Source organism: Anabrus simplex, chromosome 1 (genome assembly GCF_040414725.1).
Source record: "Anabrus simplex isolate iqAnaSimp1 chromosome 1, ASM4041472v1, whole genome shotgun sequence".
In the NCBI taxonomy this organism is placed as follows: Eukaryota; Metazoa; Arthropoda; class Insecta; order Orthoptera; family Tettigoniidae; genus Anabrus; species Anabrus simplex.
The window spans coordinates 923,942,871-923,959,521 of NC_090265.1; the positions used below are offsets into that span (position 1 = coordinate 923,942,871).

General features: G+C 40.1%; 1 protein-coding gene across 1 annotated transcript in view; it reads left to right on the forward strand.

Moving 5' to 3' along the window:
* The window catches only part of Fife (regulating synaptic membrane exocytosis protein fife), a 969,278-nt gene that overhangs the window by 444,133 nt on the left and 508,494 nt on the right, over positions 1–16,651 (forward strand). The window contains exon 8 of the mRNA XM_068225089.1: positions 14,220–14,438. Coding sequence (XP_068081190.1) covers positions 14,220–14,438 — 219 coding nt within the window. The remainder of the gene's footprint in view (positions 1–14,219; positions 14,439–16,651) is intronic.

The window sequence follows — 16,651 nt, forward strand, 5'->3', positions numbered from 1 at the left end:
TTGATAGGCACTATATTTTTTGACTTGGCTTGGATCACGCCATGTACACGCGCTTTGAAATAGTTCACAAAAATGACTTGAGATTCTTCCGCCATCGACACGTGTGGCTGACGTCACGTACCCCAGAGCGTGGGACCGAAGGTAATCACCCCCTCGCCACGTGTCAAATTCATGCTATCAAGAATCCAACTTTTAGTTTAATTGTTACATTATGCATAATGTTCTTAGGGAACAAAGGTCATGGGTTCAGTAACTTGTATTCAGTATCAGGCACCTTCCTTTCTGAACACATTGTGCTGCAAAAAGCGGCCAACCCTTTCCTTTCAGCACGCCATATTTGCTCATTCCACTTCCCATTCGATTTCATACTATTTCCTAGATATTCTATTTTATTGACACCTTCAAGTTCTATACCCTCTAATCTCCAGCCTCTTTCATTTCCCTTTGATTTATTTCCTTTTTTATATATCATTACTTTTGTTTTGTTAATATTTATTTTTAGATGTCATACTTTGCAATATTCAGCAGTTCTATTAAGACTGTTTTGCATACCGCCTGGTGTTAGGGATAGCAGAAGGATTTCTTCCGCGAAAACTAGCCCAGGAATGTCTTTATTATTCACACATGGGCCTGTTCTATCCTCCTTCCCTTGATTATCCAGTACAATATTAATAAAAAGTATGAACAGTCATCATCATCATCATCATCATCATCATCATCATCATCATCATCATCATCATCTGTTTACCCTCCAGGTTCGGTTTTTCCCTCGGACTTAGCGAGGGATCCCACCCCTACCGCCTCAAGGGCAGTGTCCTGGAGCTTCAGACTCTTGGTCGGGGGATACAACTGGGGACTATGACCAGTACCTCGCCCAGGCGGCCTCACCTGCTATGCTGAACAGGGGCCTTGTGAAGGGATGGGAAGATTGGATGGGACAGGCAAGGAAGAGGGAAGGAAGCGGCCGTGGCCTTAAGTTAGGTACCATCCCGGCATTTGCCTGGAGGAGAAGTGGGAAACCACGGAAAACCACTTCCAGGATGGCTGAGGTGGGAATCGAACCCACCTCTACTCAGTTGACCTCCCGAGGCTGAGTGGACCCCGTTCCAGCCCTCTTACCACTTTTCAAATTTCGTGGCAGAGCTGGGAATCGAACCCGGACCTCCGGGGGTGGCAGCTAATCACGCTAACCACTACACCACATAGGCGGCAAGTATGAACAATATTGGTGATAATTTACATTCCTGCTTAAGTCCAATATTTGAGTGTATCTCTCATACAACCAAGTATCCCTTCAGTTTAATCGTGCATATCACATCTGTGTATAGTTCTATTATGGTCCTGATCATTTTATTTGACAACCATATTCTAGTCAGCATCGCAACGACAGCCAGCCTGCTCACTGAATCCAAAGCTTTTTGGAGATATATCGCTGCAATACATAAACTTCCACCTTTTCTCTTTAAATATTTTCTATTATTGTTTTAATTATAAATAGCCTATATTATCTCTGGTTGTCATTGCTTTCCTAAATCCCGACTGGTATGCTGGGAGTATACGGTAATCTTCTGCCCATTTCATAAATATTTTAGCCAGTATCACGGTATAAAGTTTACTAAGTGTATCCAGCAAGACAATACCCCTATAGTTGTTGGTATTAGATCTCTCCCCTTTCCGTCAGACTCGTTGGCTGAATGGTCAGCGTACTGGCCTTCTGTTCAGAGGGTCCCGGGTTCGATTTCCGGCCGGGTCGGGGATTTTAACCTTAATTGGTTAATTCCAATGGTGTATGTGTTGTCTTCATCATCATTTCATCCTCATCACGACGCACAGGTCGCCTACAGGAGTCAAATAGAAAGACCTGCACCTGGCGAGCCGAACGCGTTCTGGGATATCCCGGCACTCAAAGCCATACGACATTTCATTTTCTCCCCTTTCCTTTTGTATACTGGGCATATAATTCCCTCTTCCCAAGATCTTAGAATTTTTCTACCATTAAGGATGTTGCTGATTATTCTAGTTATTATTTCCAGAATGTGAACGTTTTTACCTAAATGCTCCAAACTTCATAAGTGATTCCACTGATAGCACTTCCTTTAGCCCCTTACCGTTTTTCAAAGTGTCTGCTACTTCACCTGTTGTTATCGGGTCGTCTAATGCAGGCAGAGTGTACCCCACATGGCTAAGCATACCAGTCTGGATTTCGATCATTTTCCATTATCTTTATCCCCTAGTAAACCTTACACTTAATTTTATATTCTTTACAAATTTTTCTTTATTTGTTCCATACTTTCATGGTTTCGTTTTCTTTAAATACCCTGCCAGTTTTTTTTTGTTTCACACAATAAATCTTTGTACTCTTTCCTCATTTTGCAAAAAGCTATCCTTAAGTCTTGCGATCCCTCATTTCTGTATACTTTTAGTGCCTTAACCACTTCGATTTTCTTTCTATTACTCATCATTGTACCATTTTCCCTACTTTTTCTTACATATTTTGCCTCCTATTGTTATTGATATTTCAACCATTTTTATTGCTTCTTCTATGTTGTTATTCTCTATCATGTTCTCAATACCCAACTTGAAAATTTCAAACGTTTTCCTTATATAATAGTTCCTAAATTTGTCTCTATGTTCCTCCCTCCATCTACGCCTAACCAATTGTTTCTGTACATAGTTAATGTGGTATTTTTCTTCTGGTTTTTCGTCGTCTCTCATTAATCGAAGAACAACTGGGAAATGATGGGATAAAGTCCAATTCTGTATCTGAATGTCTTTGATACAACTTAGCACTTTCCGTGCGCTAAAACTAGGTCTATCGCGCTTACTCCTGAGTCAACAATATACGTTAAGTTTCCTGCTGTATCCCCCGCCCATCCACCGTTCAGAATGTATAATTCCTCTGTTGCACACATCACCAATAATTTCTCACCATTCTTATTACATACTTTCTCCTTGATTCTTTTAAAATGTCCTCTATTCTCTATCTTACATTGGATTTTTAACCCACCCCTGCATTGAATCTCGTTTATTTTTCCAACAAGATCATCAAAGGATGTTTTCTCAAAGGGGGACCTCATGGGGTGGTCGTAGCAAAAACCTATGAAAATATCTCTTTCCTCCTGCCCTTTATTATTTTACTCAAATCAATTTATCAATTTCGGATCCCCATAGCTCTACCTGGTTACATATTCTATCTTTTATAAACACTGATATCCCTCCGGGATAGCGACCTATTAGACTCCTTCTTTGCTTCGTTTCACTCCAGATTTTATATCCTGGCATTTGCAACTTATTTCCATCAGCCATCTAGGTCTCAATCATCCCCGTATTCTCATTATCCCGCATTAAAGCCCTGACCTCAACATTTCCCAGTTTATTCTGTATACTCTCCATATTACTCCCACAACCCATCCTAGTTCTTTATTTGCGAGTATATCTACTGACCGCGTAGCTCTACTCCTGGTATTTCTTGATTTTTCTAATTGAATAATAGGTCCGCTTGGGGAACTAATTATTCTTTCTTCCACACCCCTGGCTTCCTCAATACTCGTCAGTTCTTTTTTAGCCCTAATGTCCTTTAACGCTAGCTTACATTTTATCTTCTCTTCTTCCTGAGCTGGTATCCCTCCTTGGAATTACCCCTTTCTGTGCTACTTGTCTGGGTTGGTGATGACTCACTTTCGTCACTGGGTCGTCGTAGTCTCCATGTCCGCATAGATCAGCTACACCTGCTGCTGCTGATGCTGCTGCTGCTGACTCAGCTGGACCATGCTCGCTGTCCATATCACTGACACATCAAGCCGTTGCTCCTTCTCGCGTAGTTGGTTCACCCGACTACTGCCTCCTCCACGTGTCACATTTCCGCGGACATAAGCTCTTGGTCCTGATTTCTGCGCTTTTTGTAGAAGAAAGCGAAGCGTTTTCAAATTTTTCATTTCCTCTTGATCAAGTTCTTTCTTTTCGACCCTCCAAGCTCGATACCATGGATACATTGATCGGTCTCCTTCCCGTATTTTTCCCTAATATGAGTTGACAATCAAAGTCACTGTCAAAGCATTCATCTTTCAGTTGCTTCCTGATTAAGGAAAGTACTCTATCCAATAATTCATTTGGGTTCTCTTTATCTGTCTCTACAATCAATAGATTATTATATTTCTCCTTCTTTCTGTCTTCTCTCGAATCCGTTCCTTTAGTTACATCTTTCTTTTCTTCTAATTCCAGGACTTTATTCTTCATTTCAGCCAACTCAATCGAACCCACCAACTTCAGTTCACTTTGCCCTCTGAACCACTCATCCCGACCGGCTTAACGAGAAGTCATTGGCGATGTTTTTCATTTATAAGATCCCTTATACAGTGTGGTCGGAAAGAACGTGAACCGGATATATGAAAGTTAGAGAATTGGTCATACTGATAAATAATTTGAAAAATTTTATATCTCGTGCCATTGTAATTTTATCAGCTGCTGAAGTTAGCCAATCAGATCACTCCTTGAGAGAATTCAAATGTGCTTTGGGAGGCGGTGTTGCCAAATCTACACGTGGCTCAAAATCGGCTTTAGAGCGCCCATCGAAAGACTTTTTTTCAGGGAAGTGATATGAATATGGACCTCCGAGCTGTCAGAAACGCGCCATAGCTAGTACGCTACGGTTACCCCGGCAGAAACCCACGGTGTATTTATGTTTGATGCTGATTTTTCGGCCTTGCCCTCATGCCGGCCTAAGCCACTTGCAAATTTAGCAACTTCGCCTCGCAAAGCCATTTGAATTCACCCGCGGAGTGATCTGATTGGCTAACTTCAGCATCTGATAAAATGACAACGGAGCGAGATATCAAATTTCATTTTTCAAATTATTTATCAGTATGACCTTCGTTCTAATTCTCATATACTCGATTCACGCTGTTTCCAACCACTCTGTATAAGGGATCTTATAAATGACGAGCATCGCCAATGACTTCTCGTCAAGCCGGCTGGGATGAGTGGTTCAGATGGCAAAGTGGTAGCCTTCTGAGCTCAAGTTGGTGGGTTCGATCCCAGCTCAGACGGGTAGTATTTTAAGGTGCTCAAACATGTAACTCTGCTGTCGGTAGATTTACCTGCAAGTAAACCAACTCCTATGTGACACAATACCTGCACCTCGGTGTCTCCGAAAACCGTAAAAGTACATAGTTATCTGATTGGCTATATTTAGCAGCTGATGAAATGACAACGGCAATATCGAAATGTTTTTTCAAATTATTTATGAGGACAAACAACCCTCATATACCTGATTCCCTTTCTTTTCGACCACCTTATATAGGGGAAATAACACCGTATATGAGGATAATGGGGTGGAATAATAGGATATACTGAGGGTTTGTTGGACCTGAGAATATTTAAAGACCTGACCACAAAGACGAAACGCACAAAATATAATATAAGCTACTGAGTCAGATTTTTGTCCTGAATTTCGTAGAAAATTGGTAAAAAGGATACACACTGTAATGAGTAAAGAAAAGAGTTAAAGGTGAGGAGCAATTGGAACATGCAGTTTGTTTGTCCAACCCTTGTCCCGTTTCTCTACGTATCAGGTATAAGGTGAGGTGAATCTGTCGCGGCGGGTTTTTATTACCGATGCCCTTCCTATCGTCAACCTCATCAGAGGAGTTAATGAAATGAAATTAATGAGGTAATATTTGATAGGAGGAAGAGAAAGGGTGAAGTCCGGGGCTGGCACATAGCGTACTCCTGTCGAATAGCACCAAGGGGTCTTCTCAAGCCTTAACGTCTCCATCCGACGGACGAATCACCATCAAGAGCGTCATATTCCCTCACTGTATATGAGCAATGCGGAGAGGTTTTGAATTCAATGCAGGCTCCTGGCACGCAATCAAGTGATTATAACTTGTACACAACCACCTCCCATACCCTGATGGCCAACATTCTGAGGGTGAAATTTTTTATACCAACGGAACGCGAACCGGCTAACCATGGTGTCAGACTGTTTAGACTTCAACGCCTTAACGGTCATGGCCATCAGGTGAGCTAATTAGAACACTTAGTAAAGCTAAAAATTATCAATCTTACCGAATAAATGGGTTAATGTCCTCCAGAATTATCGAAACCAATGTACGACAGATTTTAATAACGGATTCCTCAGTGTCCGTCAGTCGCACAGACAATTGCGTTATTAAATTGATGCGCTGGAATTTTTTCATTATTTCCTTTGACAACCAGCTAGAAAAATTGTGCTGTACATATCTATTATTAATACGTATCTTTTCTGATTGAGACGACAAGCGCAGGGATTATAGAATGGAAGTTACCGGCTGCCAATAAAAGAAATTCTTGTTAAATGAGAGGTCACTCATACAGACTTCTCATGAAGCAATAGACTGGAATCCTAGCTCTAATGTATCAATACGTTATAGGACGGAACCTTTAGCGGAAGGGGGAATTCTGTAGGGCTGCAGGGAGTGTGGAATTAGATCTATAGATCAAGCTACTGACCATAACGTGGCCATATTACATTCGGATGTAGGTCAGAGCATTAATGGAAAAGCGATATGTGATCCGGCAACCAAGCCATAGTAAAGCATAAGCCATTGCCCATGACAGCGTTTTAATGTAAATCGGAGAAAAGAAGAATGGTGACAATAGTCCAGTGATTCTCACGTATATGCAAGTACGTTCGGTTTAGTATTTTATCTTTTATACCACCTGTTTTTCAATAAATATCTCTAATGCGGGTCCCTCTGTTGACGAATGACAACTAGGAATTACAAATCGCCTTTTTAAATTAATTGATGTAGAATTACCTCTTAGGAATACTTACTTGCTCGGAAGGGCAACGTAAGGACAGCATTATCAACAGCGCATGTATACACTGTCGTGGCCATAATTACTATAAATCATTTTTAACCATAACTTCAGAGTGTGACAAATAAGTACATTTATATACTACATGTTTTATTTACGTGTTTTAGTATTTTAAATACTGTTAGAGCAAATAATAATTGTCTGTTAGACTGAAATAATCATAGTAGTATTAATCTATATATTAAACTAGTAAATGTACCCTGCTTCGCTACGGTATTCTACATTGTGTACGGATATCGAAGTAAATTTCTCTACACACTGTGAATAAGACTTTTTTTAAATTGCATGTATCTTGAGCATTACCCGAGAAACAGAATGGATAGGCCCTCATACGTTGTTTCTAATGTAATGTGCGAGCTGCGGAGTTGTGAAGACAACGGCAGGCTCACTTCCCTATTGCCACTCACAAACGATTTGGGAAGTTTTCGTTATATTGGCATGCCCCCTTGCGTACTGCCGATCACAATCGATTTGGGGAGATTTCGTTACAATAGCAGGCTCCCTTTCCTTATTACAGACACATTCCAGTTGTGGAGTTTTCATTATAATGGCAGGCACCTTCCTTACTGCCAGTCAAAATTCAGTTGTGTTGTTAGCATTAAAGTCAAAGGCCCGTTATCCTAATGCCAGTCAGCTTATTGCCAGTCACACTAGAGTTGGTGTGTTTCCATTATAATAACAGGCCACTTTGCCAAACGCCAGGCACAATTTAGATGAGTTAATTTATTTGTAATGGTGGGCACACTTGTCTACCACCAGAAAAAATGTTCACTTTTATACCTTTATATATAGATCACCCCACCGACTCGCTTTTATATATATAGAAGAGTTTATTAAAAACAAAATTTGGCAAATCCGTCCGTCCGTTCTACAGGACCGATTTGCTTCATTTGTGTTTTATTCTCTCCTGAATTGCCTGCCGGTGAATCATGAGACATTGTTAGGTCTCTAAGTTCAGCCAACTTACAGTAATCACAAAATCAAATCATTAAATGATCACTCCAATAATTGCAGGCGAAGGCTTACCCACAATACATTAGCAGGTTGCTATACGACTAATAACTTAATCTATATAAATAAAGTTATAGGGGGTCCGCTGTCTGTAATTTCGTTTGTTCTGCCAATTTTTCAGATATTTATCCGTTTTAGGTCAACTCAAGACCGAATCGGTGGTTTTTACTTTTCGTGTCTGTCTGTCTGTTTGTCTCTTTGTCTGTTCCACCATCACGTCGAAACGGCTAGATAGATCTCAATCAAAATTCATATTTAGAGTATATTCATCCCGGGGAAGGTTTCGATATGCATATCATTTTAAAATCTTTGAATACACGGGAGGGTAGGTTATAGGAAAACCAGAACGGTTTTCCTTCATTTTCTCTTATACGATTGATTTTTTGTAAACTCCGTGGACCGTACGTGAAACGTCTCTTCATTATAAACAACTTTCGTTATGTTCATAATTTACCTTTCTTCACATGACGGAGAGATTTACTACTTTCTGCGGGTATCATGCTCTGCAATGAGTCACCGACAGACCGACAACGAACCTACAGGTTACCATGGCAACGTCTCTGACTGTTTGCCAGCAGGGAGGTAACGTATTGCCATTTTCCACATCATGCCTTTAAATTCGTGGTTATTCCTTGGGCAGAAGGAAAGAGGGGCGTCAATCGGCCATTCTGCGGGATATTGGCGGAATATCGTTGGAGGTTATAATCTCCCTCGAATAGATTAAGTAATAACACCATTAGTCATCTTTTTATCTGTTTACCTAAGAATCACTGCGCCTAAATTGCTCCTCCGTTACCGCTTTATTATATCCTTAACTCACACTAGAATAATTTATTGAGGGGCATTTGATTTTCAAAAACATTCACTTGGCATTTACATATTTGTCGTTATCCGCCTGTCCTCAGTTATAATCCATTTTCTATTAATTTCAAATTTCTTAACTGTATTTTCTTCCTTAATTACTCCGCATGTACGCGAATGCTAGAATCTACTGGATATATTTCCACCAAACGTCACATGGAGGTTTTAGGGCAAATATTGTTTCTAAATCCCTGAACTGACTGGGGGTTTATACGAAACCGAAACCGTGATTTTGCACTCCCACAAAATATGCACAACCAAACTTAATTTAAATGCTACCTGCCTTAATGGAAATTAATTTCTAAACCTTTTTTCCCATGTGCATCATTTCAATACGAGGATTAATAAGGGAGATATCATTAACGGACCGTTTTTCGGTACAAGTCCCACCGGACTTAACTCAAGAGCGGGTGCGTGTAAAGCGTATTTCTTACAACTTGAAAACTACTGAAGATATTCGAACCAAACATTATATTTAGCATCCACCTGTCCAAAGATAGGTTTTAAAGGTCAATCACATTTCATGTTCCGGAATGGACTGGTGGTTTTTAGGGAACCGAAATTGTGATTTTACTCTTCCACAATATATACAGTACAAGACCAACCTGACTGGAAATTGACCAAACGTGATGGAATTCCATCTCTAAAATTTTTTCATGTGCATTTTTTCGTCAGGAGGATTAATAAGGGAGATATCATGAATGGTCAGTTTTGCAAGTTAAGTCCAGCGGACATAGCCCAAAAGGTGTTGTACGTGGAGCAGATTCCTTATCTATTTATATAAATAAATTCGTAACGACTGTGTGCCTCTACATTGACTATTTTGGCGAAATTTTCGCACAGCTACCCGTATAAGGGGTAATAATGACCATCTGCATATTTTTTGGGTTTAGTTTACTGAAAGTCCTAATTTTTACCCTCCTCGCCCAAATTCCAGATTGCGGCATAATCTGTCAGACGAAAAAGAAAATTGAAATTTGACCAAATTATACGTTTTAGCCTGTAACGGACGGAAAACGTCCAAGATCTTTAATTTTTTCACTTTTTATCCCCGAAGAATATCGAAATATGCAGGCAATTTTAATGACGGTGCAGACCTTCGGGAAATCCTTTCACATAACGGATTGCACAATCTCCGTTCAATTTGGAATGATCTAAAACCTTGGTCTTATGAATTTTCGCCGTCTCTGTATCCCTTTTACGTTTGATTTTTCTCTATTAATCGATGTTAAGTACATTTGGACTTTTCACATGCATAATTCATACTTTCAATCACTTATAGAAAATATGGAATCATCAAACTCTTCACGAAAATTGGCCCTCCCAGTAGCCGTATGTGAGCCAAATGCTATGTATGTAGCTGTCACATAATTATCCGAAAAGTAATGCAATGTGAGATAATCGTACAAACACTTTATCCTGTTCAACGTTTCTAACTCAATCTGAGCCAAGAATAGATGAGATATCATAGGACCAGCCATTTAGGCCACTAAATCCGCCGACTTATGGTACAATCCTTTTTCGATATGACGTGACTTTAGCAGCAGTTAATCTGTAAATGAAGGTCTGCAATATTGTAAACACGCATATACTTTCGTATGTCAATCTATATATATTCACTGATGTCGATTTGTAGCGATAGAGAAAGGGTGTGTCTGCTATTGTAATCAGTACTCCCCACACCGACTTGACTGGCAGTAGGAATGGGGTCCTTCTCCAACTCCTGTGTAACTGGCAGTAGTAAGGAAGGCCTACCATTGTAATGAACACTTCACTTCTCTATTTGACTTGCAGAAGGCAAGGGAGCATGCAGTTTTGTTCAAAACTCCCCTACCGGATTGTGTTTGGCAGTAGGCAAGGGTGCCCGCAATTATAAACAAATGCCCCCATCTAAAATGTGACTGGCATTAGGCATAGTGGCCTGCTATTTTTATGGAAACTCACCAACTTGGTGTGACTGGCAGTAGGAAAAGGGGCCTGACATTATAATGATAACTGCACAACTCAATTTGTACTGATAGTAGGGTAGTTGTCTGCCATTATAATAAAAACTCCTCAACTGTTATCTGTCTGGAAGTAAGAAAGGGGACTGCCATTGTAACGGAAACTCCCCAAATCGATTGTGACCGCGCAGTAGGCAATGGGGCCTGCAATTATAATATAAACTTCCCAACTCGATTGCGAATGGCAGTAGGCAAGTGAGCCTGCCGTTATATCACAAATCCGTAACAAACACTTTACATTGGAAACAGCGTATGTGGACCTATCCATGCTGTTTCTCGGATAACGGTAAGAGACGTGCAATTTTAAAACAATCTTATTTACTGTATGTACAGTATTTACTTCGATATTCGAATACAATGTAGAATACCGTAGAGGAGTACGGGTACATTTGCTAGTTAATCTATACAAATAAATAAAATTGAAGTGTCTGTTCTTAATGTCAAAATAACAGCATTTTACTAAGTTTCTATTAAAGTAAATACGGTAATTATAACTAAAAACAATGTTTTTCAATGTCTGTCTGTCTGTCTGTCTGTCTGTCTGTCTGTCTGTCTGTCTGTCTGTCTGTCTGTCTGTCTGTCTGTCTGTCTGTCTGTCTGTCTGTCTGTCTGTCTGTCTGTCTGTCTGTCTGTCTGTCTGTCTGCTCCGGCTAATCTCCGAAACGGTTTTGACGGAACTGCCAGTGGCAGATAGCTGATGATGTAAGGAGTAACTCAGGCTACTTTTAAATTTTCAAAACAATCAAGGAGTTGGAACTGGGAGGGGGAATATGAAAATAACAGGTGAGGTATCGAAATCGAATTTGTCGTACAGAGACGAGACAAAGCTCATTTAAAGCCCTTTGACGCAAAGAACAAAACTCGATAAGCCCTACGGACCCCAAAACCATGTTTTAAGGCCCTAAACCAACCATTCTTCTTCGGCCAGCACTTCTTTTTCCTGGAATTTTTCCTTACAGGATGGTCTGAGGATCTTTCTTGCTTTCACGGTGGTCAATACTTCTTTCTCTTTCTTCATTCTTCGTAGAATCTCAACATTTGTGACTGGTGATGTCCACGGTATTCTTAACATTCTTCTATAGCCACATCTCAAAAGCCTCCAAGCGTTTACCCAATGATTCTGTCAGAGTCCATGTTTCAACAACATAGAAGACAGTGGAGAACACAAAGCAGCGTAGAATTCTGATCTTCGACGGCAAACCTAACCGGTGATTCTTAAACAGATTGCTCATCTTATTGGAAACAGCCCTGGCTTTTCCAATTCGGTTCTTCACCTCATCAGAAAGATCCCACTGGTCATTTATGGTAGTACCAAGATAGGCTACGTGCATTTATGAACTTGTACAATGTTGTTCTGGCCTATCTTAAGATGACATGCAAGAACCCTGTTTTTACTGATTATCATTGTTTTCGTTTTTTGAGTGTTGACATCTAGACCATATTCAGAGCTCTTTTGTATAAGTCTATCTACAAGGTACTGTAAACTATCCTCACTATCAGAAAAGACGACTATATCGTCGGCATATCGGATGTTGTTGATATATTTGCAGTATAAGAGCACTCCCATCTCTACTTCATCAAGAGCTTCCGTAAAGATGCGTTCTGAATAGATGTTGAAAATCAGTGGGGATAATATACAACCCTGCCTTACACCTCGTAGAATGTCTATGTCCGTATTTTCTCTGTCCAACCTCACAGAAGCCGACTGGTTCCAAATATTTTACTATTATACGCAGGTCCATGTCACCCGAATCAATGCTTTTTAAGCTTTTTCTACGATCTGGTGTTTTACTCTGTCGAAAGCATTCTGGTAATCATAAAACAGGCATAAATGTCGCAATTCACGTCTCTGCACCTTTGAAATAGCACCTGGATACAAAACAATGCTTCACGCGAACCAAATGCATTTCTGAAACCAAATTGTGTACGAGAAATTTGTTCTTCACCGATCTTGTATATTCTTTGCGCCAATAAACCTACACAATAAACCGACACGAGGCTGGCGTATTTGAGCACCTTCAAATACCAAATACCACCAGACTGATCCAGCACCTAACCTGCCATGTTGGGGTCAAAAGGCCAACGCCTCAACCGTATGAGCCACTCAACCCGGCAAGATAAGATGGGTGAGAACTGGTGAAACGACCACTGTGATTTTAATTAGTGTACAACCTCAGAATCCTCAGCATTAGTCTGGTATGTAAATCACAGGATCGCAAGTAGATTCAACAGATTCTGCTTCTTCAGCCTTCCTTTCTTTGTTACTCATTGGAAAAGGTAACCTAATATTTCACATATTTTGAACAATAATTGTAGTGACCGAAGTTGGATTACTTCAAAATTCGGATTTAGCTCTTTTAAAATGATATTCGAAGCAGTTAGTAGTGAACACAAATTCTTGTTGCGTTGCAACCTATAAAGGCTAAACAGGAAAGCAGGCTACCGAATTATGAGTAATCGAAACTGAAATTTCTCTTCTTGAATACAGTAACCACTTGTTGGAATGTTATAGTATATTTTTGTCAGTAAATCGAAATTTTTAAAACGTAAAACAAGAGTTGCCGATACCTCGTACCATTGCATATACCAAAAAATATTATTTTCTTTCTTTCTTTTATATTTCTTGATTCCTTTAATTCTTTCTTAATCCGTTTACCCTCCAGGGTTGGTTTCTCACTCGGACTCAGCGAGGAATCCCATCTCTACTACCTCAAGGGCAGTGTCCTGGAGCGTGAGACTTTGGGTCGGGGATACAACTGGGGAGGAGGACCGAAACGACGTCCAGGCGGCCTCACCTGCTATGCTGAAAATGGGCCTTATGGGCGGATGTTAGGATCTCAAGGGATAGACAAGGAAGAGGGAAGGAAGCGGCTGTGGCCTTAAGTTAGGTACCATCCCTGGCATTTGCCTGGAAGAGAAGTGGGAAACAACGAAAAACCACTTTGAGGATGGCTGAGGTGGGAATCGAACCCCATTTACTCAGTTGATCTCCCGAGGCTGAGTGGATTCCGTTCCATTCCTCGTACCACTTTCCGAATTTCGTGGCAGAGTTGAGAATCGAATCCGGGTCTCCGGGGGTGGAAGCTTATCACACTAAGCACTACACTACAGAGGCGGGCATTTTTACTATTATTATTATTATTATTATTATTATTATTATTATTATTATTATTATTATTATTATTATTATTACAGAGACAAGTTCAACAGTAGAAAATTAATAAGCTTTAAATCGCACGATAGCATGATATGAGTCACTTGATGCAATATTAATTTAAGTGTTAAAATCGTCAATAGCCTATTTTTTCGAGAAATATCTGGACAATCATATATTTCCACATCAAGTTTGTATATTTTAATTTCGGTATCCTACTATAGTGATCGTCCATAATACATTTATTAAAAAGTGAGAGTTGTATTAATTAAGGGCACAATTTCCAATAATTGAAACTCGCAAATATCGTTTGTGGTGTTCTTTCTTTCAAGATGGCAATGAACACAATGAGCGTGGCCGCCCCTCCACAGGCGACGCCTTAAACCCTGAGGAACAAGAAGACGCCGAGGCGTGGCGACGTCATCGGGGACGTACCCGCAGGAAGTCCCGCGTCACTCGCCAGCACAGCTATGACGATGAGCTGAAAAATGCCGCAGGCGCTACGGCAACTAGTACGTCTGGAGGAGGCGGCGGCGGTGAGGGAGGATTAGGTGAGTAAGATGTTTCTCATTAGGGATAATAGGAACGGAATGTAATTACATAGCAGTTCTCAAACTTGAATTTTGTTCGTAGAAGGACCTTCTTCGGCATTAGTGCATATTACAGTATTCCATGTGTGTATTTTTACGTTCACGAAATGACTAATAGATTGAATAAACAATATCGAACTTACAATAACACAGGATTACAAAATTTCAGATTCATTAAAGGCACTTGGGTGATGGTTGCAGAATTTCTGGTATCTACAAGATCGCACTAAAAATGTTCCCAATTTACTTTTAGTTTTTTACAAGTTGCTTTACGTCGCACCGACACAAATAGGTCTTACGGCGACGATGGTATAGGAAAGGGCTAGGAATGGGAATGGAGCGGCCGTTCTCTTAATCCTTTACTGCATAGTGTTGCCATGAGGCAACATATCGCTCTTGCTCACCACGATCAATCTAACACATACAGAACACAAGTGATACCTTGTTTGTTTGTGTTTTTATTTGCTTGTTTCCTCTTTTTTTTACATAACAGACGGCAATACAACCCTACAATCACGTGTTGGCATACGCTTTCCACCACTTTAACGTACACGCGTACCAACCACCATTTATTTCCCGTGGGTCCTCCTCCTCATCCAGTTTACACAGAATTCAGATTACCTCTGGCTCAACCTCAAAGACATTACCGAACTACGGCCAAGCAAATGCACTTCTGCCTGTCAGTAGGGAATAATGATCGGTCTTTGAATATTAAAAGCTTAGCGTAGTAATCGCAAAAAAATCGTACACGTATATATATTTCATTATGGAAAACCACATCACGTACGAGTGTTAAGTATTAGCTCAAGTTAAGAATTGTCGGTATATCTAAGACACTGAACGTTTGATATTTTCGACACCAAACGTAAACGAAAAATAATTCATGCAGTAGAGAATTAATTAAGGCACCGGCCGAGGTCTTAATTAAGGTACAGTCCCAGCATTTGCCTTGCGTGAAAATGGGAAACCATGGACGGTGTGACTCGAATCCACTGTCTTCCGAATGCAGACTCACAGCTGCGCTACCCTAACCGCACGGCCAGCTCGCTCGGTCATTTCCAAATTTATTTTCAATTGGTTGTCCTCTCAGATTATCAACCAATAAAATGTTTCTTGATGAAATTGTGCATGTAGGATGGTTTGATAGCATAAAAGTAAGAAAGGAACAATAGCTCTAAGTGATATGGGTTAATGACATGTATGTATATCAAGCTAATGTTTGAATCTCTAAATTTGCAGTTAATGAGAAACCGATTCAGATATTAATCGGTGTCTATCTGTGTGTAAAATACGCAAGCTTGCATGTCTATTGCTTTTGAAGCACATAAAAGTGATAACCTATAAAGAGAACTTTTCATGGACGATGAAGGGTACTTGAAAATTGAAATTCAAAATGTGAAGCATGAACCATACATAATAACTTTTCCAACAGTATATTCTAACTTGTTATGAAAGTTATATAATATCCGACGAAAAACGTAATTTAAATTATCTTGCAACTTGTAACAGGAATGCTTTTTCGTGTCATGGATAAAGTAATCTAAGAGTTATTGTCAACGTGCACTGATAAAATGCGATTTTGTAAGACTTCATAAAAGACATATGAACAAGTGGTAAGGAATGGTAAAGACAACCTCTGGCATTTTTGCGAAGACTTTCTCTCATGCGTCTATTCTGTGATGTTGTACGACACATTATCTTCAAGAAATTACTCCCGAAACAACAACACTTATATTTCGGTTTTGGGTGAGCAAAATGCAATTATTTTATGATGAATATCGGTTAATACGGTACATTTCGAGCATGTCAAAGTTCGCAAAGTGGAAGCTTCTGCAAAATAATACAGTCTCCGTATCGTAATGTAGAAATGTATGTTTGCATGGCGTATTCACGCACTCCGACAGAATTATTCACTGTAAGGTTCATTTTCCTTTACACTTTAGAATAAGAAAATGAACACAATGAATATTGTTCCAATGGACTGCATAGTAGGTTCGAACCCCACTGTCGGCAGCCCTGAAGATGGTTTCCCATTTTCATACCAGGCAAATGCTGGGGCTGTACCTTAATTAAGGCCACAGCCGCTTCCTTCCCACTCCTAGCCCTTCCCTGTCCAATCTTCGCCATAAGACCTATCTGTGTTGGTGCGACGTAAAGCAAGTAGCAAATAAAAG